Here is a 24,875-nt window from a genome sequence, read left to right on the forward strand (position 1 = left end):
ATTGTTTTAAACAAGCCGTTTTTTACTCCACCTCATTTTGCTCAAAACCCATTTTACATGTCACTCGAAATCGCCCAACCCACCCAAGTTGCAAGGCTTATGTATGATAATTTGCTCTTAATTAGCCTCAACCGAAGCAAACCATCAAACAAAACAACAATCATACCCAATAAATGTCACCCATAGCAAACATATTGACAGAAACCCGATATCCGAAAAAGGTCCATCAAACTAGAAGTCTAGAAAACAAGATATGGTTAATAACATTTGACACATTAACTCCAATCACCATCTATCCAAGACCAAGACCAAGACCAAGACCAAGACCAAGACCAAGACCAAGACCATAAACCAAGTATCCACCATCATTATTATACACCCAACAACCAGTTTTATTACCTGCACAAGGTTGCAGAAGCAGGCCCTTGACTCTTTATTACTACACTCACCGCTTCTATAATAAAACCCACCCTGCACTCATCTTCTTCACTTCCACATTCCAATGGATACTAAAAAACACTCAAATGGTGGCTGTGTTTATACCTATCAACTTATCTCACACTTAACCTCATTGTTTCATCTAAGAAAACATACATTGTCCATGTAGACATCTCGGCTATCCCTGCGACGTACACCGATCATTCCGACTGGTATTCGTCGCTCGTTAGCTCAGTTTCAGAAGAAGAAAATGAGAAAGTGAAGAAGAAAGAGTTCTACACGTACCACTCGGCTTTCCACGGCATGGCAGCACGCCTAACCGATGAGGAAGCCGAGCGGCTGGTGTACCAGAAGGGTGTGCAGTTCGTACTTCCTGAGGTGAAGTACGAACTGCACACCACTAGAAGTCCTTTGTTTCTAGGACTGGAAACGCTAGAAACACAGGACTTCGCCAGCGTCTGGTCTGATAAGTTACCAGACCATGACGTGGTTGTCGGTGTGCTGGACACCGGGATCTGGCCAGAGAGTCCCAGTTTTAACGACTCTGGGTTCACCCCGGTGCCAGCACACTGGAAAGGCGCGTGTGAAGTCGGCCGAGGGTTTCGGAAAAACAATTGTAATAAAAAGATTGTCGGCGCGAGAAGTTTTATCGCGGGTACGAAGCTGCGACCGGGGCGATTAATGAGGCGAAGGAGTATAAGTCTCCGAGGGATCAAGACGGGCACGGGACGCATACCGCAGCTACGGCTGCGGGTTCGCCCGTGCACGGGGCAAACTTTTTAGGATACGCTTACGGTACCCGCCCGCGGGATGTCACCTGGGGCGAGAATTGCAGCGTATAAAGTTTGTTGGACGGGTGGATGTTTTAGTTCGGATATTTTATCCGCGTTGATAAGGCGGTTGCGGACGGGGTTAATGTTATGTCTATTCGTTAGGCGGGGGCGTTTCGTCTTATAATAGGGATAGTTTATCTATAGCGGCTTTCGGGGCGATGGAAAAGGGGATTCTTATATCGTGTTCCGCGGGTAACGGTGGGCCCGACCCGGTTAGTTTAACGAATGTGTCTCGTGGATTGTTACGGTTGGCGCGAGTACCATGGACCGCGATTTCCCCGGGTCTGTTAAGTTAGGAAATGGTGTGGTAATGAAAGGCGTTTCGCTTTATAAAGGGAGAAGAAATTTATCACCAAAGTTAATGTATCCTTTGGTTTATACCGGGAGTAATTCGAGTAGCCCGGACCCGGGATCTTTGTGTTTGGAAGGTACATTGGACCCGCACGTTGTGGCGGGGAAAATCGTGATATGTGACCGTGGGATAAGTCCCCGGGTCCGAAAGGGTCAAGTAGTGAAAGAAGCGGGCGGTATTGGGATGATTCTCGCCAATACCGCCGCTAACGGGGAGGAGCTCGTGGCAGACTGCCACCTCCTCCCCGCTGGTAGCGGTAGGGGAAAAGGAAGGAAAGGTAATAAAACAATACGCGATGAGTAACCCGAAACCGACGGGGAATCTCGCGTTTTACGGGACGAAAATCGGTATCAAACCGTCTCCGGTAGTGGCGGCTTTTTCATCCCGCGGACCAAATTTCATCTCGTTGGAAATTCTTAAACCCGATCTAGTGGCTCCGGGGGTTAATATATTAGCGGCGTGGAGCGGGGACATCGGTCCGTCGAGCCTCGAAGTGGATAAACGAAGAGTCGGGTTTAATATCCTTTCGGGTACTTCGATGTCGTGTCCGCACGTGAGCGGGATTGCGCGTTACTCATAGCGCGTCACCCCGATTGGAGTCCCGCAGCTATAAAGTCAGCGTTAATGACAACCGCGTATATCCACGATAATAACTACAAGCCTTTACTAGACTCGTCGACTGGCGGGCAGTCTGGCCCGTATGACCACGGAGCGGGTCATATTAACCCGGTTAAAGCTGTGGACCCGGGTTTGATTTACGACATTGGTCCACAGGATTACTTTGACTTTCTCTGCACGCAGGGTTTGACCCGCAGTCAACTCGTGGTTTTTGCGAAATTCTCCAACAGAACCTGCCGGCATTCGGTTTCGGACCGAGTGATTTAAACTATCCGGCTCTATCAGCCGTGTTTCCCGAAGACAAACGAGTGTCTACATTGACGATTCACCGAACCGTTACTAACGTTGGACTGCCAACATCAAACTACCATGTTGTGGTCTCACAGTTCAAAGTGTGAATGTGAAGTGGAGCCATCAACACTTGGTTTCACTAAGAAGTACCAGAAACTGTCGTATAAGGTTACGTTTACGACGACGAGTAGACAAACTGCACCGGAGTCTGGAGCGTTGATATGGAAAGATGGGGTGCACAGAGTAAGAAGCCCGGTTGTAGTAACATGGTTGTCGCCGCTGTAAACTGCGATTCTAGAGAAAACGAGATGGTTCGAGAATAAATCATAGAGTTGTTATAATAACAGTTTTTAAGTATCGGATTCGTTGTTAGAGCATGTAATCCTCTTTTTTTGCTTTTGTATTCAACTATTTGGCAATTGTATTCTCTGGTGTTTTGTGTTCTTATCTTCACAGAGTAAGAAGCCCGGTTGTAGTAACATGGCTGTCGCCGCTGTAAATGCGATTCTAGAGAAAACGAGATGGTTCGAGAATAAATCATAGAGTTGTTATAATAACAGTTTTTAAGTATCGGATTCGTTGTTAGAGCATGTAATCCTCTTTTTTTTGCTTTGTATTCAACTATTTGGCAATTGTATTCTCTGGTGTTTTGTGTTCTTATCTTCACAGAGTAAGAAGCCCGGTTGTAGTAACATGGTTGTCGCCGCTGTAAACTGCGATTATAGAGAAAACGAGATGGTTCGAGAATAAATCATAGAGTTGTTATAATAACAGTTTTTAAGTATCGGATCGTTGTTAGAGCATGTAATCCTCTTTTTTTTGCTTTTGTATTCAACTATTTGGCAATTGTATTCTCTGGTGTTTTGTGTTTTTATCTTCGCAGAGTAAGAAGCCCGGTTGTAGTAACATGGCGGTCGCCGCTGTAAACTGCGATTCTAGAGAAAACGAGATGGTTCGAGAATAAATCATAGAGTTGTTATAATAACAGTTTTTAAGTATCGGATTCGTTGTTAGAGCATGTAATCCTCTTTTTTTTGCTTTTGTATTCAACTATTTGGCAATTGTATTCTCTGGTGTTTTGTGTTCTTATCTTCACAGAGTAAGAAGCCGGTTGTAGTAACATGGCTGTCGCCGCTGTAAACTGCGATTCTAGAGAAAACGAGATGGTTCGAGAATAATCATAGAGTTGTTATAATAACAGTTTTTAAGTATCGGATTCGTTGTTAGAGCATGTAATCCTCTTTTTTTTGCTTTTGTATTCAACTATTTGGCAATTGTATTCTCTGGTGTTTTGTGTTCTTATCTTCACAGAGTAAGAAGCCCGGTTGTAGTAACATTGCTGTCGCCGCTGTAAAATGCGATTCTAGAGAAACGAGATGGTTCGAGAATAATCATAGAGTTGTTATAATAACAGTTTTTAAGTATCGGATTTGTTCTTAGAGCATGTAATCCTCTTTTTTTTTTGCTTTTGTATTCAACTATTTGGCAATTGTATTCTCTGGTGTTTTGTGTTCTTATCTTCACAGAGTAAGAAGCCCGGTTGTAGTAACATGGCTGTCGCCGCTGTAAACTGCGATTCTAGAGAAAACGAGATGGTTCGAGAATAAATCATAGAGTTGTTATAATACCAGTTTTTAAGTATCGGATTCGTTGTTAGAGCATGTAATCCTCTTTTTTTTTTGCTTTTGTATTCAACTATTTGGCAATTGTATTCTCTGGTGTTTTGTGTTCTTATCTTCACAGAGTAAGAAGCCCGGTTGTAGTAACATGGCTGTCGCCGCTGTAAACTGCGATTCTAGAGAAAACGAGATGGTTCGAGAATAAATCATAGAGTTGTTATAATAACAGTTTTTAAGTATCGGATTCGTTGTTAGAGCATGTAATCCTCTTTTTTTTGCTTTTGTATTCAACTATTTGGCAATTGTATTCTCTGGTGTTTTGTGTTCTTATCTTCACAGAGTAAGAAGCCCGGTTGTAGAAACATTGCTGTCGCCGCTGTAAAATGCGATTCTAGAGAAAACGAGATGGTTCGAGAATAAATCATAGAGTTGTTATAATAACAGTTTTTAAGTATCGGATTTGTTCTTAGAGCATGTAATCCTCTTTTTTTTTTGCTTTTGTATTCAACTATTTGGCAATTGTATTCTCTGGTGTTTTGTGTTCTTATCTTCACAGAGTAAGAAGCCCGGTTGTAGTAACATGGCTGTCGCCGCTGTAAACTGCGATTCTAGAGAAAATGAGATGGTTCGAGAATAAATCAGAGTTGTTATAATAACAGTTTTTAGTATCGGATTCGTTGTTAGAGCATGTAATCCTCTTTTTTTTGCTTTTGTATTCAACTATTTGGCAATTGTATTCTCTGGTTGATATGGGCTGAATTATACATAATATTATAGAAATATTTTCTACATTTTTAATACTTTTGTGGCAGGTTTTTATTGAATATTTTATTAATTATTGGTTTCGGGAGAGAATGAGCTAAACTTAATAGACTAAACTTGAAACCAACAAGTGAATATGCTAATAGAGTTTACGGGGGTGTTTGTTTTTTCTTCAAACATCTTCAAGGGAGCTAATGTCTGCAGGCGCGCAGACATTACCCTTGAAGACTGTTTGTTTTTTTTCTTAAAACAGATCTGAAGTTATCTTCTTTCATCTTAAAAGAAAAGCAAGGAAATCTTGCTTAAAACATCTTCACAAAAAAACCCTACTCTTCTCCCTTTGCAGCCACCCTCTCATCCACTGCTCCTACCACCGTCCGCCAACACCACCACCCACCGTACGCCGCCACCACCACCCCCGTACCCCGCCGCCACCGTCCACCACCATCCACCGCCACCACCACCGTCCACCACCCACCATCCATCACCACCACCGTCCACCACCCACCATCCATCACCACCACCGTCCGCCACCACCACCACCATCCATCACCGCCACCACCACCATCCATCACCCACCACCACCACCATCCATCACCGCCACCACCACCACCATCCATCACCGCCACCACCACCGTCCACCACCCACCATCCATCACCACCACCGTCCACCACCCACCATCCATCACCACCACCGTCCGCCACCACCACCACCATCCATCACCACCACCGTCCACCACCCACCATCCATCACCACCACCATCCATCACCACCACCACCATCCATCACCGCCACCACCACCATCCATCACCCACCACCACCACCATCCATCACCACCACCGTCCACCACCAACCAAAACCATCCATCACCACCACCCATTGTCCACCACCACCATCCACCGCCACTACCCACCGTCCGCCGCCACTACCACCATCCACCACCACCACCTTCCACCACCCACCAAAACCAAATCGGCATGGCAAGCAAAGACTAAAAACTAGATGTAACTTGAATAAATGACTTCTATCTTGTGAGATAAGTTTGACAGTTATGCAGACAGTATCAGCTTATAAAAACAAACAGTCTTATATTTTCAGCTTGCAGATCTATAGACCACATCTTCAGTTGCAGACATGAAAACAGATGAAATCAGCTTGCAGACAGTTTATGTCTGCAAAAACAAACAGCACCTACATGTGTTTCTAAACTAAAGTGTATACTGTAACGAAATCATGTGATTTTAAATTCAATTTATCATAATATATTCTAACATATTATTTTGGTGGACATGTGATTTAGGTTGAAAATAATAATGGAGCTAAAAGAAAGATATGTCTCGTGGGCTTTATTCAACAAAGAAAGAAAGGATTATACTTGCATTTAGTGAAAGACGTGGGCCTTGGAATGAATGAATTTTGGGAAGTCGGTTAACAAGAAATCATAAAGAATGAATAAAAGGGGGTCGCACCCTTGTTGAAGATTATTATTATTATTATTATATATAAGAAAAAGAGGTCGGCTGATTTTACACAGAAGTCAGACATCGAACGAACTTCCGCAGCCGCAAGGTGTTTTGAAGAGAAGAACACTTTGGTTCGAGCCAAGATCGTTTGGTTTCAACACCTACCCAACCAAGCATCATCATAGTTCGGTTTGAAATTATTCTTTTATTCATGAGCTTGGTTGTTGAACTTAATTATTTTTGTTTCTTTGATTTTAAGATACTAGGCTAAACTTATTAGACTGCCTAGGCTTGTGATGAACCATTGTTGAAGTTTTATTTTATTTAGAATTTGCTTTTCGTTATGGTTTTATGATTCAGTAAACTATTTGATTTTATTTGATTGATGCGTATGCGCACTTGGTTTTGTTTGTTCTAGTTTTATTATTCCACATTATCCTTGGTGATTGTTTCATATGATATGATTTTGTTAGGTCATCTACTGTGTGTTTTTTACTAGTTTATGATTGAATTCGAATAAAATCATAGGAATAATATTATTAGTCAAACGAATAAAAGTGTACTGCTAACCTAAAAAGCTGTAAGGTGATAGGGTATTGCTAAATCGTTGTTGATTGAGATTGCTAGATTTAGTTCTTCGTAAGGAGTCCGTCTAGGTTTGATTAATTATTATTGTCTAGCGAGTCAATTAAGTCCGTCAAATTACCTTTGATTTCCGCGCTGTAAGGTAGAATATCGCTACAAAGGTACTCTATCGTAATTAATTAGATAACCCGTAAGGAAGTCTAATATTAAAATTGGTGTTTTTAAGAACTTAATAGAAATCCATAGGTGTCTTCTTGAAGGATCAGGGGTCCTGTTCGGGTTTTCTTTTAAGTGATTATTTTATGATCCCAATTCCATAACAAGCATTTTCCTAAAAATTGATAACTGAAACTTTGGGGATTCTAGCTTAGGTGGTTTTTCATCATCATCTTATTTAAATCAATTAAAAATATTCTTTTCGTTTTTACTTGTTTTTTTTATTAATTAGATTTTAATATTAGTTTAAATTAATAGTATTATAATAAACCCCCTTAATATATAAAATAAATAGCCACGTCAGTTGGTAGAGTCTAATTTAGCTAGTTACGTAATTTAAAGAGTCTCGTGGGTTCGATATCCGGACTTACTTAGCTGTAATAGAGTCGACCGGTTCACTTGACGGTTAGTAGTTTTAGTTAAGTTAAGAGTCTAAATTTATTACTTAGTGTCTAGATTAGCTTATTTTTAGTTAATAAATATTAGACTGCTTTTAGCACATCACTGGTGTTTTGTGTTCTTATCTTCACATAGTAAGAAGCCCGGTTGTAGTAACATGGCTGTCGCCGCTGAAAACTGCGATTCTAAAGAAAACGAGATGGTTCGAGAATAAATCATAGAGTTGTTATAATAACAGATTTTAAGTATCGGATTCGTTGTTAGAGCATGTAATCCTCTTTTTTTTGCTTTTGTATTCAACTATTTGGCAATTGTATTCTCTGGTGTTTTGTGTTCTTATCTTCACAGAGTAAGAAGCCCGGTTGTAGTAGCATGGCTGTCGCCGCTGTAAACTACGATTCTAGAGAAAACGAGATGGTTCGAGAATAAATCATAGAGTTGTTATAATAACAGTTTTTAAGTATCGGATTCGTTGTTAGAGCATGTAATCCTCTTTTTTTTTGCTTTTGTATTCAACTATTTGGCAATTGTATTCTCTGGTGTTTTGTGTTCTTATCTTCACAGAGTAAGAAGCCCGGTTGTAGTAGCATGGCTGTCGCCGCTGTAAACTACGATTCTAGAGAAAACGAGATGGTTCGAGAATAAATCATAGAGTTGTTATAATAACAGTTTTTAAGTATCGGATTCGTTGTTAGAGCATGTAATCCTCTTTTTTTTGCTTTTGTATTCAACTATTTGGCAATTGTATTCTCTGGTGTTTTGTGTTCTTATCTTCGCAGAGTAAGAAGCCCGGTTGTAGTAACATGGCGGTCGCCGCTATAAACTGCGATTCTAGAGAAAACGAGATGGTTCGAGAATAAATCATAGAGTTGTTATAATAACAGTTTTTAAGTATCGGATTCGTTGTTAGAGCATGTAATCCTCTTTTTTTTATTTTGTATTCAACTATTTGGCAATTGTATTCTCTGGTGTTTTGTGTTCTTATCTTCACAGAGTAAGAAGCCCGGTTGTAGTAACATGGCTGTCGCCGCTGTAAACTGCGATTATAGAGAAAACGAGATGGTTCGAGAATAAATCATAGAGTTGTTATAATAACAGTTTTTAAGTATCGGATTCGTTGTTAGAGCATGTAATCCTCTTTTTTTTATTTTGTATTCAACTATTTGGCAATTGTATTCTCTGGTGTTTTGTGTTCTTATCTTCACAGAGTAAGAAGCCCGGTTATAGTAACATGGCTGTCGCCGCTGTAAACTGCGATTCTAGAGAAAACGAGATGGTTCGAGAATAAATCATAGAGTTGTTATAATAACAGTTTTTAAGTATCGGATTCGTTGTTAGAGCATGTAATCCTCTTTTTTTTTGCTTTTGTATTCAACTATTTGGCAATTGTATTCTCTGGTGTTTTGTGTTGTTATCTTCACAGAGTAAGAAGCCCGGTTGTAGTAACATGGCTGTCGCCGCTGTAAACTGCGATTCTAGAGAAAATGAGATGGTTCGAGAATAAATCATAGAGTTGTTATAATAACAGTTTTTAAGTATCGGATTCGTTGTTAGAGCATGTAATCCTCTTTTTTTTGCTTTTGTATTCAACTATTTGGCAATTGTATTCTCTGGTGTTTTGTGTTCTTATCTTCACATAGTAAGAAGCCCGGTTGTAGTAACATGGCTGTCGCCGCTGTAAACTGCGATTCTAGAGAAAACGAGATGGTTCGAGAATAAATCATAGAGTTGTTATAATAACAGTTTTTAAGTATCGGATTCGTTGTTAGAGCATGTAATCCTCTTTTTTTTCTTTTCTATTCAACTATTTGGCAATTGTATTCTCTGGTGTTTTGTGTTTTATCTTCACAATAGACTTAAAAAACACTTCCAAAATCGCAACGAACATTAACACTCTTAAGAGTTAATAACTTAATATACATAAGCTGCAAACTCGCAGAAAGTAGTTTCTTATGTAAAAACATAAAAATGTCATTAAGTTAATCCTACCACTTAATAGAAACTTAGAAACACATAACTTTAGCTAATAAGGTAAGTACTCATAATCACATACAGAATTACAGATCATGATTAATAATAATATTGTAGCTCGGGTGGTGCTGGCCTTGAGAAAGTCAGAAAACTAATCACCTAAAAGAGATTACTAATCGCATAAGACCGAAAACTGTTATTAAGCGTAATTCTATTTCTACTTACCTATGCAGTCGATATCGCCAACACATCACCAATTTATCAGTGATATATCTTATATCAGTCCCTTGGTAAAACATCGGGTGATAATATCGGTGATATTTGACGGATATTGGATCCATATTCCCAATATCAGTATTTAAGTCTTTATTATTAATTTTCAATCTTGCTACGGTTGTTAGTTTTTTGCCAGTTGCAAAAGGTTAATTTGTTAACGGTAGTATAGTATACTGAATTATTAGTGTTAAATTGCTATATATATGAATTTTACGTGATATTAAAATTACCGATATCCCACCGTTATACCAGCGCGATAACCGATTGACCGATATCTGATATTTTTCCGCATTAAGTGCTAGCTACTTACTGGAAGTGGGTGGTATACAAAAGGTGGTTGTGGCATGCAACTTTATTGTAATCGTTTGAAATTGTTGATTAAGTTAGCAAGTATATCACATATATATTAGAAGTTAAAAATTTAATTAGGGTTTAATAATCTAATGGTCATTTCACTAATTACGCGAACATGAACTCACTACGTGATTACTAATTGAGCAACAAAACTATTAACTACAAATTACAATCAACTGTATAAATAATGTTAGCGAGTTAATAAATACTGTGAGACACGGTAGATAACTACTGAGTACTGACGCAATCGTTCCAGTTAACCAAAAATCCTTGAATATCATTCAACAAAACAAAAGGTTAGGGTTTCAAAAATAGAACATTTGTATTCCCGCGAAAAGTGGTTCAACAACCGCTTGCTTTCGATGTCTTTTTGAAAGGGGGGTAGAATAAAAGTATTTTGTTAATTATTTTTATGGATTTAACAATTAACATCTCTCGGATAAAATCTTGAGATTGTTCACGAGTTGAGTCAGGGTGGGTTCGAGCTTAAGATCGAAACCAAACGAGGCAGATTCGCTAGGCTTGAGCTCGATTTGAAGTTAAATGAGCCTAACATCGAGCCATGACCCGAGCCGAAAGTAGAACGAGTTTGGCTCGGTTACAAAAATGAGCCAACTCAACTTAGATTGTTTCAAATCTAGTTTTATTCAAGTTTTTATTGAGCGAACCACGGGCCCAAGTTTCGAGCCGTGGGCTTTTTGAACAACCCTTTAATGAGCTTAGTTGTTCGTGAGCTACTTGAGATTAACTTGCTAAAAACTTGAGTCAAGCATAGCTTAGACTAGCTCAAGTGGCTTGCAAGCTTAAACGAGCTTATTGTTTCTTTTAATATATATCTTTATCTAATATATATTTAAGGGGTGTTTATGATTTGTCACACCCGGCCCTGAGCGGCGGAAACAGCCGGGCGCGCGCGAGTGGGAATTGATACTTAAGCACGTAATCGCTTGCATAGCTTGTAAGTATACCGTGATAAAACATTATTTAGGTACGTGTCCCTCGCCCCGAAAACAGTTTAAATAGTGAAAATAGTGAAAATAGGGGCTGTGAGACTCACCTGTGGTTCTTGTTAAGGGATTAATCGAGATTCGGGTTTTCTTGGTGTTGGCCTCGGAATCGAAGGTCTAGAATACGATTAAATAACAAGTATATATATTAAGATCAAGAAATAGGAGAATATAAGGGTTGGATAGTAGGTCTCAAGGTTATATTCTCGGCTTACCTAGTAACAGGATCGGAGCTGGAAACAACGGACGCTTGGGAGAGGATTAGTGCAAGTTTGTAGTTCTTTGAAGTGTGTTTTGAGTGATAATTTAGGTTACATATTTATAGGCAAACTCAAGGGAACACAATCCCTTGCTTTAGGGGATTGAAATCTTTTCATATCTAGGTGTAATGATGATAAAGTATGGAAATTATTATTGTTTATTGTTTACTTAAAAGTGGAGGAGTGGATAAAAGATCTTGATTTGATTTGGACAGGACATGCAGGTCTGGGGTTGGTGAGAATAGGGTGGCTGACAGTTGACTTTTCATGTTACAGTGTGCTTTTTCAGGTACTTTTGTCAGTGTACAGTAAAAAGTGGAAAATCTCTGAAACACGCTACTGTTTCCTTTTGGGCGGGAGTAATCTCCTTATGTCTGGAGAATAGACTAAGTGTTCTGTGCGCATCACTTTGTGCGCATAGCTTTCTGCGTGTAGGACATTTCTTTGCTGCGGGTAGGTGCGTAACCTTCTCGCAGTTAGGGACATTGAGTTTCATTTGTAGATTCTCCAGGTGGTCTTGGTATTTCAACATAGTGATCAGTCATGTTGAAGTCAATTCCATCTTGGAGCTTCAGACAAACTAGCTCTCAATGTTCCCGCCATGCGGGGAGGTTAGTTCCCTTCCGCACGCGCATAAACGATGTAGGATGCACCCGCCTTAGCATCATGCGGGATGGTCTACCCATAGACAACATAACGTTTAAGTTATATGAAAACATAAAGCCAAAACATTCACGCATGGCGCATATAACATATGCTCACGCTGGTTCTTAACATGGTGCGCTCGCGCAGGGCGCACATAACAAATGCATGCGCTGACTAACATGGCGCGCTCGCGCAGGGCGCACATAACAAATGCACGCGCTGACTAACATGGCGCGCATAATATTTACAATCACCTAATTATTAGGTTGATTACTTAGTTTAAGGGATTGGGAATTTACCGGGTGTCACATGATTCCTTATATTACCACCTTATAACTTATTACCTATATGTTATAAGCTATAAGGAGGAAAATAAGGAATTCCAAACACCACCTTATTTATTGAGCTCGACTCATTTAATGGAACGGGTTAGACAAGATAACTCAAACCTTGATTATATTCGCGTTGTGTTTAACCGTGTTAAAAAGTTTTATCTGGGATGATGGACGAGTGCAATCCTCGAAGTATTGTCGTCAGCAAACTACCTTTAAATATATTCTTTGAAGTTTTGTGGTTTGAGTTTTAAAACATGTTACTAAAGCTACTTTGAGTTTATACCAATACAAATCTGTAATTAACTTTATTTGAAATTTTTAAGAAACTTGATATTATCAGATTAAATCCCCAATATGATTTTATATATCATTTTATTTTACAATTTATTATATTCCTATTTTTTAACAACGTTTGAAACTACTTTAATTATCAAGTGACAATTACAAAGATGAAATGTCAATCGCTCATGTTTCGGTCAAAAATTAACAAGGTAATTTTGTGATCAAATTTGTATGTGAGGTAGAGTGCTTGATCAAAAATAGGGTGAATACAATGATTTGATTTTGAGGGAAAAAGCCCTTGATCTTGAAGATCTCCGGCACAAAAAACCCCGGACGGTGAAAACTATCACCGTCTATTTATTAATAACAAAAGGGGTGATTACAAGTGGTGGAGCTGATAATCGGTCGTATACTAAGTGTTACAATGAGTGTTGGTAGCTAAGTACGTGAAGTGTGTGTTATAAATGATCACATCAGCTCGTTTTAAATAAATAAAAAAATACAACTGAAATTCCGAGAAATCCGGAATAAACCCTAGACTAAGTCCTCCACTATCCGTTGCTTCCCACGTTCGAGTTTGACGAAGCCTCATAAATAGCCGTTGCAAACCCACGTTCTTATTAGCACATTAAACACGTGGTCTTATCTGCAAAACAAACAAAATAATAAAAGACAATTGGATTAGCAAAGTGTAATCCTCAGAATACTTGCACCGGCAGGATAAGTTGAAATCCTTAAGTCATGATCAATCATGAGGATAAAAAATCTTCTCCGAGCAATTCATATTGATTTTAATACACTAGACACTATTTATTCTGAAATATAATCTCGAAAAAAACACACCACTATAAGAAAATCCAATCATATCTCAAACTTAAGAACATAAAATTTTCCATGCATTGTACTACAAACCGACTAATATCGGGTTAAATGGGTCCGCTTTGCTGTCCACAAGTCTTTGCAACCTCGACATTGGGTCCATGTGGGCTATCCAAGTTTGAAAGAGAATTGAAGTTCCACGTGTATCATTAATAAGGAATTGAATATCATTGACTGGTTCATGTTTTAAAGGTTGTGATCGTCCCGTTTTGTTATTTTTTATTTTATTTTATTCATAGAGTGCTCCATCTCCTTTTAAAATTGGTTTTATTATCACTTTATTATCATAAGTGAAGAAACATAGATCCAATCTCCGGGTATGGGTCCTGGATCTAATGCGTCCACAGGGTAAGATACGATAAACACGACTAAGATACGAGCATAACTTCCCAAAGTCCAATGACCGGAACCTGCAAAACAGACACCGTGAGTCTCGTTACAGGAAGGACAAGAGGGGGGGTCTTCCTGTAACCACCCTCCGGCGTGAGAATCAGTAACGTTCGTAATGAAGAAAGTACTGAAGTATAAAGACTAAGTGTAGTCAGATTGTAGGTGAATGAATGAATACCTCATACCGTTTGACAAGGTATTTATAGTCGAAGGGTGTAGGAAGATGATTGGGGCAGCTGTCCTCTTCTAGAAGATCTTTGATAACCGCCCGGACGCGTGTCCTCTTGTGATAGGTTGAGCTATACGTCTCATGTGTATGAGTATAACAACCCGGACACGTGTCGCCAAATGATAGGACGGATCGCCCCCTGGCCATGTGCACGGTTATAACAACCTGGCCAGGTGTCCTTTGTTCATTGGTTAATATGTCACGTATTCCCCAAGTAAGAATTGTGAACCTTCTTCTAAAGAGTACTTGATTGGTGACAGCTGTCCCGCTGGCACTGTCTTCCTGTTGTTTAGGCGGACAGATGTCCTGTCTTGCGGATGACTTTTGAGGATGTCAGGATGTTTCCGCGCGTGTTATGAGGACGTTCCTCCTCTATCGTGATATGCGGGTGATCCATATGTCCCGCGGGTGGCTTATAAAAGCATTCTCTGTGACCCGCGGGTGGTACTTAAGGGTATTTGGGTCTTTTTGGTACCCTACCTCTATAATAAGGATACTAGTAGTGCATTTATTTAGCCTCCTCATGTTCTAAAATACAAACCCGTAATCTCCAACATATTAAAATTCTAATGACATCATATATGCAATCATCATATGTAGAGATTAGAGAATGTATTAAGATCTATGTCCAATCACGATGCGTCTATTCAATTTTTTTTTGGTTTTAAACGTTAGGATCATCTCGTTAGTGATCTATACACAATTTTTAATTAAGACTGTTTAAATAATATGCAATTGAAAATTTGTTTGAGAAAAACTCACTCAAAATCAGCTCGGTTGTAAATGACCCGAGACTTAGCTAGCCATGGTCCTGCTTTTACCCGTTAAAGATTTGATAATTGTATCTTTGATAGTTTTGACCCTCTAAAAGATGGGGTTCCTAAAGATCAAAAACATGGATTTTAGAGCTTAAAGGCTAAAGCTAAAGCATCATATTCTATTCCATCAACCTTTTCTTTTGATTATATTATTATATATACTATAGCTTATAAACACATTTTTTTAAACGGCTATATAACAAAATATTATTGACTTATAAATCAATAATTACACCTTTCGGTAATTTAATAATCCAAGAATTGAATTTAGTAGATTATACTAGGTGAAACAATTAATATAAGAAAATGGAAGTTTCACACCTTACCTACTGCCCCGTTGTAATCTAAGTCACATCATTTTCCACCTTAAATTATTATTAAATAAAAAGAACAAAAAACAAAGAATGTGAATAATAATATTAAGTTCTGTTTTGTTTTCATATGAATAAAGGATTTGGCTTTTTTGGCTGTTTTGCACCTGTAATAAAAAAATAAAATGAAATAAAAGAAAAATGACTAAACTGCACATATCTATTTAACCAACATTTTTTTTTATAATGTTCACCCTTAATCTTATCGACCCATAGACTTTCCTACCATTAGAAGAGATTTTAAATAATCAAAATACTATCACACTTCATAAAATTGTCGGGTGGATAGTTTTTTTTAATCTTCGAAGTCAATGAGATTTTTTAGGTGTCCTATGAGATTTATCTCGTATATCAGTTAGATCTTTTTTAGCTTCCACCGAGATTTTGTTGGACTTCAACGAGATTGTTTTTTTTGGCTTCTGACGAGATTTAAAAAAGCTTTTTTTTTTCTTACGCTGAGATTTATTTGGATTCTGACGAGTTTTTCTTTGGCTTCCAGTTATACTTTTTTGGATTATGTCGAGATTTTTATATATTCCAATGAGATTCTCTTGCCTTCAAACAAGATCTCTTAGTATTCTTACGAGATTTTCATGACTTCCAACGAGATTTTCTTGGCTTCCGACAAAACCTTTCTAACGAGATTTTTTTAGACCCGACTAAATTTTTTAAACAAATACCAAAACCTAGTTGGTTGAAAACCCTCTTAAGCAACGATTAACAGCCATTAATTAAAAGTCAATATTTTGAAAACTGTCGGGTGAATAGTTTTTTTTTTAATCTTCGAAGTCAATGATTTTATATGTGTCATGTGAGATTTATCTCGTATTTCAGTTAGATATTTTTTAACTTCCGCTGAGATTTTATGGGATTTCAACGAGATTATTTTTTTGGCTTCTGACAAGATTTAGAAGAGTCTTTTTTCTTAAGCAGAGATTTATTTTGATTTTGACAAGATTTTCTTTGGTTTCCAATTATATTTTTTTAGATTATGACAAAATTTTTCTATATTCCAATGAGATTCTCTTGCCTTCAAACAAGATCTCTTAGTATTCTAACGAGATTTTTTTAACAAATACCATTAATTTAAAAGTCAATATTTCGAAAAGGACATTTTCGTCATTTTCGAAAAAAAATAACAACTTATGGCTCTAAACTTATTAATAAATACGTAGTCTGTTACACAAACACATTCTCTCTCTCTCATCACACACCATGCCGCCACCACCACCGTCACCACCACCACCACCACCACCACAACCACCGTCAGACCACCACCATCTCATTCCACCACTATCAATCTCCTGCTCGTTCTTATTAACTCTCACCTTGTGCTTCCGTAAATTAATAAAAACCCACAAGCAACGCACAGTCCCATCTGATCACTCAAAACCACCTCATAAATTCTCATACGACACTCTCCGCACCGCCACCAACTCCTTCTCTGACTCTAACCGCCTCGGTCGAGGCGGCTTCGGTTCCGTCTTCCGCGGAACCTTAGTTAACAACCAACAGGTTATTAATTAATTAATTTATTAAAAGATTCGGTTTTGCAATTCAAAAACGGGTAGCTGAGCAACTTGTTGCCCGTTAGAGGTGTGCAAATAAACCGGTTAACTGAAACCGACCTAGTTTGAAACCGATTTATGTTGAAATCGGTTTGGAACCGGTTTGTTATTTTTCCAACAAAACCTGTTCCAAACCGAAACAGAACCAGTTTCAACCCAAACTGGTTTGTCCACCTCTATTGCCCACATAGGCGAAGCATAGTGAGGGCCAGGGGTGGGCCCGGTTCCCCTTTTTTTTTTCTTCTTTTTTTGTTTTTTTGTTGCGTAGCTGTGTAGATTTACGGATTTACCTATTTTTCGCAGGAAATTTTTATACATAGTGTAACTTTACTCGGTTTCAACCTAAAATTTAAGGCCCCCCTCCTCATTTATGATTTTTTAAAAATACATTTTGAGTCCGGTCACTACCGAGAACAAGCTGCGAAACCGGTTTGCAATTTTCTCCACCAAAATCAGTTCCAAACTGGTTAACCGAACCAAAACCGGGTAAAATCCAAACAGAAACCGATCATAAACTGGTTCTGACTTTTGTTGACCAAACTTAACTGGTTTCCAAACTGGTTGTGCACCTCTATTGCTCACATAGGCGAAGCATAATGAGGGCCAGGGTGGCCCCAACTCCCCTTTTTATTTTTTTTACGTTGTTGTGTAGCTGTAAATTTACCACGTTTTCGTCAGAAAATTTTTATACATGGGCTAAATTTACCCGTTTTCAACCGTAGATTTAAACACCCCCCCCCCCTTTATAGATTTTGAGTTCGGTCACTGGTGTTCTCACCCAAGCTTCGCCACTTATGTAGTTTTTCTTTTGTTTATTGTTCATACTATACTATTTAACTACTACTTGTATATATTACTTTAGTTTTGTTTGTGCAAACACTACTAGTCTACTACTAATGTTTGAAACTATCAATATAATTAAATTTACTAATTAATGGTGACAGATTGCTGTTAAGGTTATGGATGCAAAATCACTTCAAGGAGAACAGGAGTTTCAGAATGAGTTGCTTTTTGGCGGTAAAATTGATTCGGATCGGGTTGTTTCCGTGATTGGTTTTTGCTCTGAACCGAGGAAACGAAGGATGGTGCTAGTGTATGAGCTCATGAGTAATGGAAGCTTACAGGTACGGGTTTGCACGGTTCGGTTATTAGTCTCGATCGAATTAAATTAACCAATCAGTTTTTAGTTATTTAGTTCGGTTAAGTTTTTGGTTCGATGAATTTCGGTTAATAACCAAAATCAAATTTAGGCTGAAATATTTACTTAAAAGAACATGAAATAAAGGCGTAAATACATTATAAAACAAATGAAGATATAAATACGTGAAATAGATATACACACGCGCACACACACACACATACATGAAATGGAGGGTTTCGTGTTTTGGGTTGCTCGGGTTTTTAGTAAAAAAAATTGGCCCGATAACCAACCCCTTAAGGTTCAGGTTCGTATTTTTCGGGTAGCCTCTAATTCGGGTTAGGGTATATTCGGGTCAGGTTTAGTATTCGGGTATGGTTGAAAAAACACACTCCTAGTATAAATACATTAAATGGTGGTATAAAAGCTAGAAATGTATGAATGCGGTTCGGTTCGGTTAGTTTTGGTTAAACGAGGGTAAAAAAAAATTAAGCGATAACTGATCTTCGGTTAATTTCGGCTTCGGGTTCGTCGGTTTTCGGTTTGGTTAACGGTTCGGTTATTTCTCACTTACAGGATTGCTTGTTTCATCGGAAGTGTGTGGAGTTAAAGGAGTGGAAGAAGCGGCTTTCGGTTGCGATTGATATCGCGAAAGGAATAGAGTATCTGCATCATTACTGTGATCCGCCGATTTTCCACGGAGATATAAAGCCTAGTAATATATTGTTGGACGATAAGTTTAATGCGAAGATTGCGGATTTTGGTTTAGCTAGATTAAAAAATGAAAACGAGTGTCGAATCGAGGTGAACTGTAAAGTTGATGATGGTAAAAAGGCGGAGGATACGGTGTTGGAAGATAATGGATTGGTGTTCGAGGAGACGGAGAGTTTGGCAACGACTACGGTGTGTGAGGAGTTTAGTGTAGTTATTGATAATCAGTCGCCCGAAAGCTTTGTGACGGTTCCAGTTGCGGAGACGGAGATGTCGCCTGAGACGGTGAATCAGTCTCCGAGGACGTGCGCAGATGCGAGTGTTTCCGAGGCAAATGTTGATGCTATGAATGTCGAGAGTGGCGGTGGCGGTGGTTTGAAGAAAGACGGGAGGTGGGAAACGAGTGCTACGGGGAAGGATTGGTGGTGGAAACAAGAGAATCGCGTGTCGGAATCGGGCCGAGTGAAGGATTATGTAATGGAGTGGATTGGGAGGGATATTAAGGAGAGACCGAAGACGGAATGGGTCACAACCGGAGCTACGTCCGGTCAAACGGTGAAACCCGAAAAGAAGAAGCCGAAGCCGAAGCCGAAGCCGAAGCAGTTGGATAGGTGGATTTCGTCGGAGGGCGAAACGAAAAAGAAGCAGAAAAGAAGACCGGCTCGGGAATGGTGGAAGGAGGAGTATTGTGACGAGCTGGCGCGAAAGAAAAAGAAGAATAAAAAGAAACGAGATAAAGACGAAAACTGGTGGCAAAAAGACGACGAGTTGTATATAGAAAGAAAGAAGAAACGAAACAGAAGCAAGGGCGGTAGCATGGGTAATGTCGACTGGTGGTTAGATGGATTCAGCGGCGAGCTTTGGCGGGCCCGCCGCAACAGTCACGACTCCATCAGCGGCGATATACCCAAAAGTGGCGGCATCAGTAGTGCGCCTAGCATGAGGGGAACCATGTGCTATGCTGCACCCGAGTATTCATCTGGCGGTGATCTTTCAGAAAAATGTGACGTTTACAGCTTCGGGGTTTTACTTTTAGTTCTTATCGCAGGACGAAGGCCACTTCAAGTTACGGGATCATCCATGTCAGAGTTTCAACGGGCAAATCTTTTGTCGTGGGCCCGGAAACTTGCTCGTGCAGGGAAGCTTCTAGATCTTGTGGATAAATCGGTTCAGTGTTTAGATAAAGAGCAAGCTCTTGTTTGTATTACAGTAGCACTTCTTTGTCTGCAAAAAGCGTCTGCACATCGGCCTTCTATGAAGGAAGTGGTGGCAATGCTTTCGGGTGATTTAGAGCCGCCCCCGTTACCAGTGGAATATTCGCTGTCTCGTTATAGAAGGAAAGCTCGGTTAGTTTCTTAACGTGTTCGGATTTGGAAATTATTTGATATAAAGAAGTTGCATACATGTAGATAACAATTTGATTGCTGGATCATATTTATAGATTTTAAAGAAAGAAATGAGATTTACATGTTATTTTATTATTCTAGTTGTGTGTATTGTTTTTACCAAATCATATTTGAAGCATTATGCATAGTGCATAAATACATAATAATATACAGCCTAGATAATGAAATTATATATATTGTTGACAAGGTTAATAAGTTTAACCACTGAGCTCTTATATTATTAACTAGACGAAAGCCCGCGCGATGCAGCGGGTGTTTGAATACAAACTCTGGTAATCACGTAACAGTTATGTCTATTCATGGTTCGGTTTAAAACTTTAAAATCGTTTAAACCGGCCATCGGTTAGGTTTCACGGTTCGTTTTTTCTTTAACTTTCGGTTCAATTTATAACAATTTAGTTTCGACTTTCTTCAACAAAAAAGTGAAAAACCGTTACTGATGGTTTGTCTCATATGTTTTAACTTAAAAATTGTCAAAACCGAGTTGTGAACAACCATACGTACCATGTTATTTTTTTAGTAGAAAAAACTACAACAATGTTATACTCAAATTAAAGAGAATATAATACTCGTTTTTATAGTGTAACTTTTTTTTAAAAAAATATTAACATATGAAACAGTTACGGTCGTTTACAAATCGTTTGGGGGGGGGGGGAGTTGGTTTAAAATTAAAATAAAAAATAATATATAGTGAAAGATGAGGGACCAAACTTACAAATATTATTTAATTTAACAAAAGTCTAGTAAAGTTAAGGGTGAAAAATTATAAATATTTTTAAAGAATTGAAAATGCACCTTAGGATATTATGTTTGAAAGACCATTTTGTCCTTCTTCAATATACTTTGTATGTTGTAACATGTCTTAACTTGCATTTTGAAGAGTTTTGTTGATTATTTTAAGCAACATTGAGGACATGGATTGATTTTTAAACAGTTGAAACAAGAACTAACAAAGCATAGTTTACATATGCATCTAACTTATTATTCACATTTAGAGGTGCACAAACCAGGTATTTCAGGAATTTCAGCTATTGGTGGAACCGGTACTGGCGAGTACGGGTTAGTTCCGGTTACGGGTGAGGTTACAGGGAGAAACTGAAAGCCTGGTCCGTACCTACGAATCGGGTAGGGTCGGGTCTTATTATTCACATTTAGAGGTGCACAAACCAGGTATTTCAGGAACCAGAACCGGGCAGGAACTGGTTCCAGGTATTGGTGGAACCGGTACTGGCGAGTACGGGTTAGTTCCGGTTACGGGTGAGGTTACAGGGAGAAACCGAAAGCCTGGTCCGTACCTACAAGTCGGGTAGGGTCGGGTCTTGAACCGGTTTTTTTGTGTACCTTTATTCACATTCATTAATGTCATTCCGATATCTTCTATGTGTGGGCGATATCTTCTATGTGTGGGCCCGTATTTATATAACCATTAAGCCTTGGCTAAATGGGTGTGTTGGGTCGGTAACGAATTGGGATAGATTCAGGTCAAAACATGCAGTGGCGGATCCAGGAATTTTTTTTAGGTGGTTCCCTCTTAATTTATAAGGTGGTTCCTATGCGTCTTCTATATATCCGTACACTATTAAAATGAAACCAAAATAGGTCCAGGTCAAAACAAGTCGTTCCCTGAAAGCCAAATAATTAAAACTATAGCACAAAATGCACCTTGATTGTAGTCATACAAATAGAAGTTTACTACATCAAAAAGTCCAACAAATGAACAATATGGATTTGGTTTTTAATGATTTCAAATGATTTCAAAGATATCATTTTTGATTCGATTGTTTTGATGTCTTTTTTATGGATTTCTACTTGTAATTGTAAATTTAGTTTAAACCGGGTAGAGTGGCTTAGAAACTATTTACGTATGTAATTTGTTTTTTCTGGATTAGGATTTTTTAACGGAGGAGGTGCTATATATAAAGTTGGCCTTAAAAAAAAAGAAAAAAGAAAGAAACCTAATAATTTATTTGTCTTGTGCTAGCCTGCTAGCCCATTTTTACCTCTACCAGTTAAGGCTAACATTTAGCCCAAAACAGCCCAAAGACTTATATTTAAAGTCCAAAACCAGCCCAAATTTAAGTGTTAAAGGGAAAGATCATTGGGCATAAGAATAGCGAGTATATCATATAAAAACACTCTTTTTATAAAAGATCATAATAACTTTAAACATGTTACTGCAACGTTATTGTTTTGTCATTTACCACCATAACACACTACAACGTTATTAAATTCCATGCGTAACGAATATCTAGATAAAAAGCTGAGAAGTCTGGATATGGATAATTAATTATTAATTAATATTAAATTAGTTAATGGTGAAAGACGCCGGTGTAGACGGATACAGATAAAACCTGTCGATTTAGATGGATTCACATGTATGCATGTCGGTGTAGACGAATTCGCATTAAAACCTACTGGTGCGGACATATTCAATCTTCAGATAAAACATAAATGGAAGTCGTCGCCTATGACGAAATTGATCTGAAATGCATCTTCCCCAGAGGTTTCATTTGGTTTCAATATGGCACAAATATCGAAAAGTTGGGAATTTTGCCGGAACCGGTAGAAACCAAATAAAAACATTCGGGGTCGACTGCCTTTGACCAAAAACTTTAAGAATGGAATACAAAAGGGTCCGACAGATTTAACCTCTTTTTGATCGATTTCGTCATAAAACTTACACGTGTCAATTCTTTATTGGAGGATGAATCCCGCTGAAACGTTTCCTAAAGTGACGGCCCGTCCAAATTTACCGGGACAAATGTAAAATATTGAAAATTCATAGGTTATTTTTTGTTTCTCTCTTTTAAAAAAGATCATTTAAATCTCATTATAAAGAACTTATAGTTAAAAAAACAGTAAAGAATAAAACGTGAGTAAATTAAAAAGTATACATGCTCAAAAACTTACAAATGTTTGACCATGGTTTTTGGAACAATAATTGATACTACTTTCAACTTTCCTGATGAAACATGTCTTTTCTTATTCAGCAGTGGGGACAAAGAATTTTGCATATGGGTGAGGGTAATGGGATTTGGTTGAGCTTCAGGTGAGTCAAGCAAAATCTGACACGTAGGCGATGACATGGCCATGGATCAAGCCCCAGAGGGTGTAGTGGTCCAGGTGAGCAGGGGCTTGATTCAGTTTTTTATTTATTTAATTATTTTAAATAATACATTAAATAATAATAATATAAAACATTACATTAATAATAATATAAAACATTACGTTGATACTAGTCTAATACAAGATCATCGGGTCTTCTATCCCACAAATGCTCGACCAACTCATGCCGAACGTTGCCATGTAACTCACGGCTCTTGATGATATTTATGTTGGCGAGTCGTTGTTCATTGGTGATCGTCAATTCTTGTCTTGGAATATCACCTAGTTTTGACAAATAGCTTTACCCTCGTCTTCTAGTATCATGTTATGTAGGATTATACACGTGATGACGACTTCCGTTATCTTCTCCCTTGTCCAAAATCTTATTGGATTCGCCAACACAATGACGACGATGCCATTTATAAATATATAAATAGAAGTTTTGATAGAGAGAATGTATGGTTTGAGTTTTTATAGAAAGTGTGGATTTGTATTTATAAATAAAAAAAATTTAAACTGGCCAACAGTAAAGTTGACCAGTCAACACACCCTCCAATGGCTTGTTAGCCCCACGACCACAGCCACGCCGGCCGACCGCGCCCTCGCTCACTGGAGGGGTGTAGCGGTGTTCACGAGCCACGTAGGCGGCCGCGCCCACCCCTCACCCCCACTACCCTCAGTCTTATATAAAGTATTTTTAATTCATTGATATTTTATTTTAGCGTGGCTCATTATTAGTCATAACAATTATTAGAATATGTTGCTTAATTATGAGGTTAAGTTAATCAATCTTCATTATATAAGTTCCCACTAATCTTCATCTTTCAAAAACTCTTAAAAATGCCAAAACACTTAAATTCTCCTCTAGTAAGCCTTGGGTATACGCGGTTCTTGTTTTTACTAGTGTGATTTACCTGATTTTGTTTGTTAACATAATCATATCAATTTTGTGGGATTCCAGTAACGGGTTCTCACAGTATAAAGAAAACATTTCGACGTAAAGACAAGATAATGTATAACGACAACAAATGTACAAATGACATACATCGATCATATAAAACATATCTATAATTAATCAAGTATCTGGATCTATCGATACACCAACAACTTACATCATTTTAAATGATGTTTTCCGAGTGCCTTTTAAGAAACGAATGAGATCTCCCTGTCAGACTGTAAAGACAGTATACTTAACAAGAGACAATGATAATTGCAAGAAAAAATCGATAGGTATATTATTTTCCTTTACCCTTTTTTTCTTTTTATTTAAATAAATGTAATATAGTTAAAAACCATACTACGTGTAATAACCTAAATAGTTTTCATAAATATGTTATAAGGTTTAAATCTAGAGGTAGGTTAGACTTATAACTGGGATATATTTTTTTAAACAACTAACACTTAGCTATATCTTTAAAAAACTTTAAATTGGGTCCGATGTCACAAGACATAATTCACATAGTAGTACTTAACCTAGGCTTACCCAGAATATGACACAGAGATTCGAATCCGTGACGTCAAACAAAAGAAATCTTTATCTAAATTATAACTTCT

At 38.3% G+C, this 24,875-nt stretch overlaps 1 protein-coding gene and 1 pseudogene across 1 annotated transcript; both read left to right on the forward strand.

The window, feature by feature from the left end:
* Positions 1-516: 516 nt before the first annotated feature.
* Positions 517-2,959, forward strand: LOC143565807 (subtilisin-like protease SBT1.3 pseudogene; annotated as a pseudogene).
* A 13,649-nt stretch (positions 2,960-16,608) lies between these two features.
* LOC143565798 (receptor-like serine/threonine-protein kinase At4g25390) lies at positions 16,609-20,231 on the forward strand. The gene is made up of 3 exons (XM_077052662.1): positions 16,609-16,908; positions 17,906-18,085; positions 18,676-20,231. The coding sequence occupies exons 1-3, from the start codon at positions 16,609-16,611 to the stop codon at positions 20,167-20,169; spliced, it is 1,974 nt and encodes a 657-aa protein (XP_076908777.1). The 3' UTR covers positions 20,170-20,231.
* Positions 20,232-24,875: the final 4,644 nt, after the last annotated feature.

Source organism: Bidens hawaiensis, unplaced genomic scaffold (assembly GCF_021521415.1).
Source record: "Bidens hawaiensis isolate Kalapana, Puna unplaced genomic scaffold, B.hawaiensis_p1.1 tig00022530_1, whole genome shotgun sequence".
Classification (NCBI taxonomy): Eukaryota; Viridiplantae; Streptophyta; class Magnoliopsida; order Asterales; family Asteraceae; genus Bidens; species Bidens hawaiensis.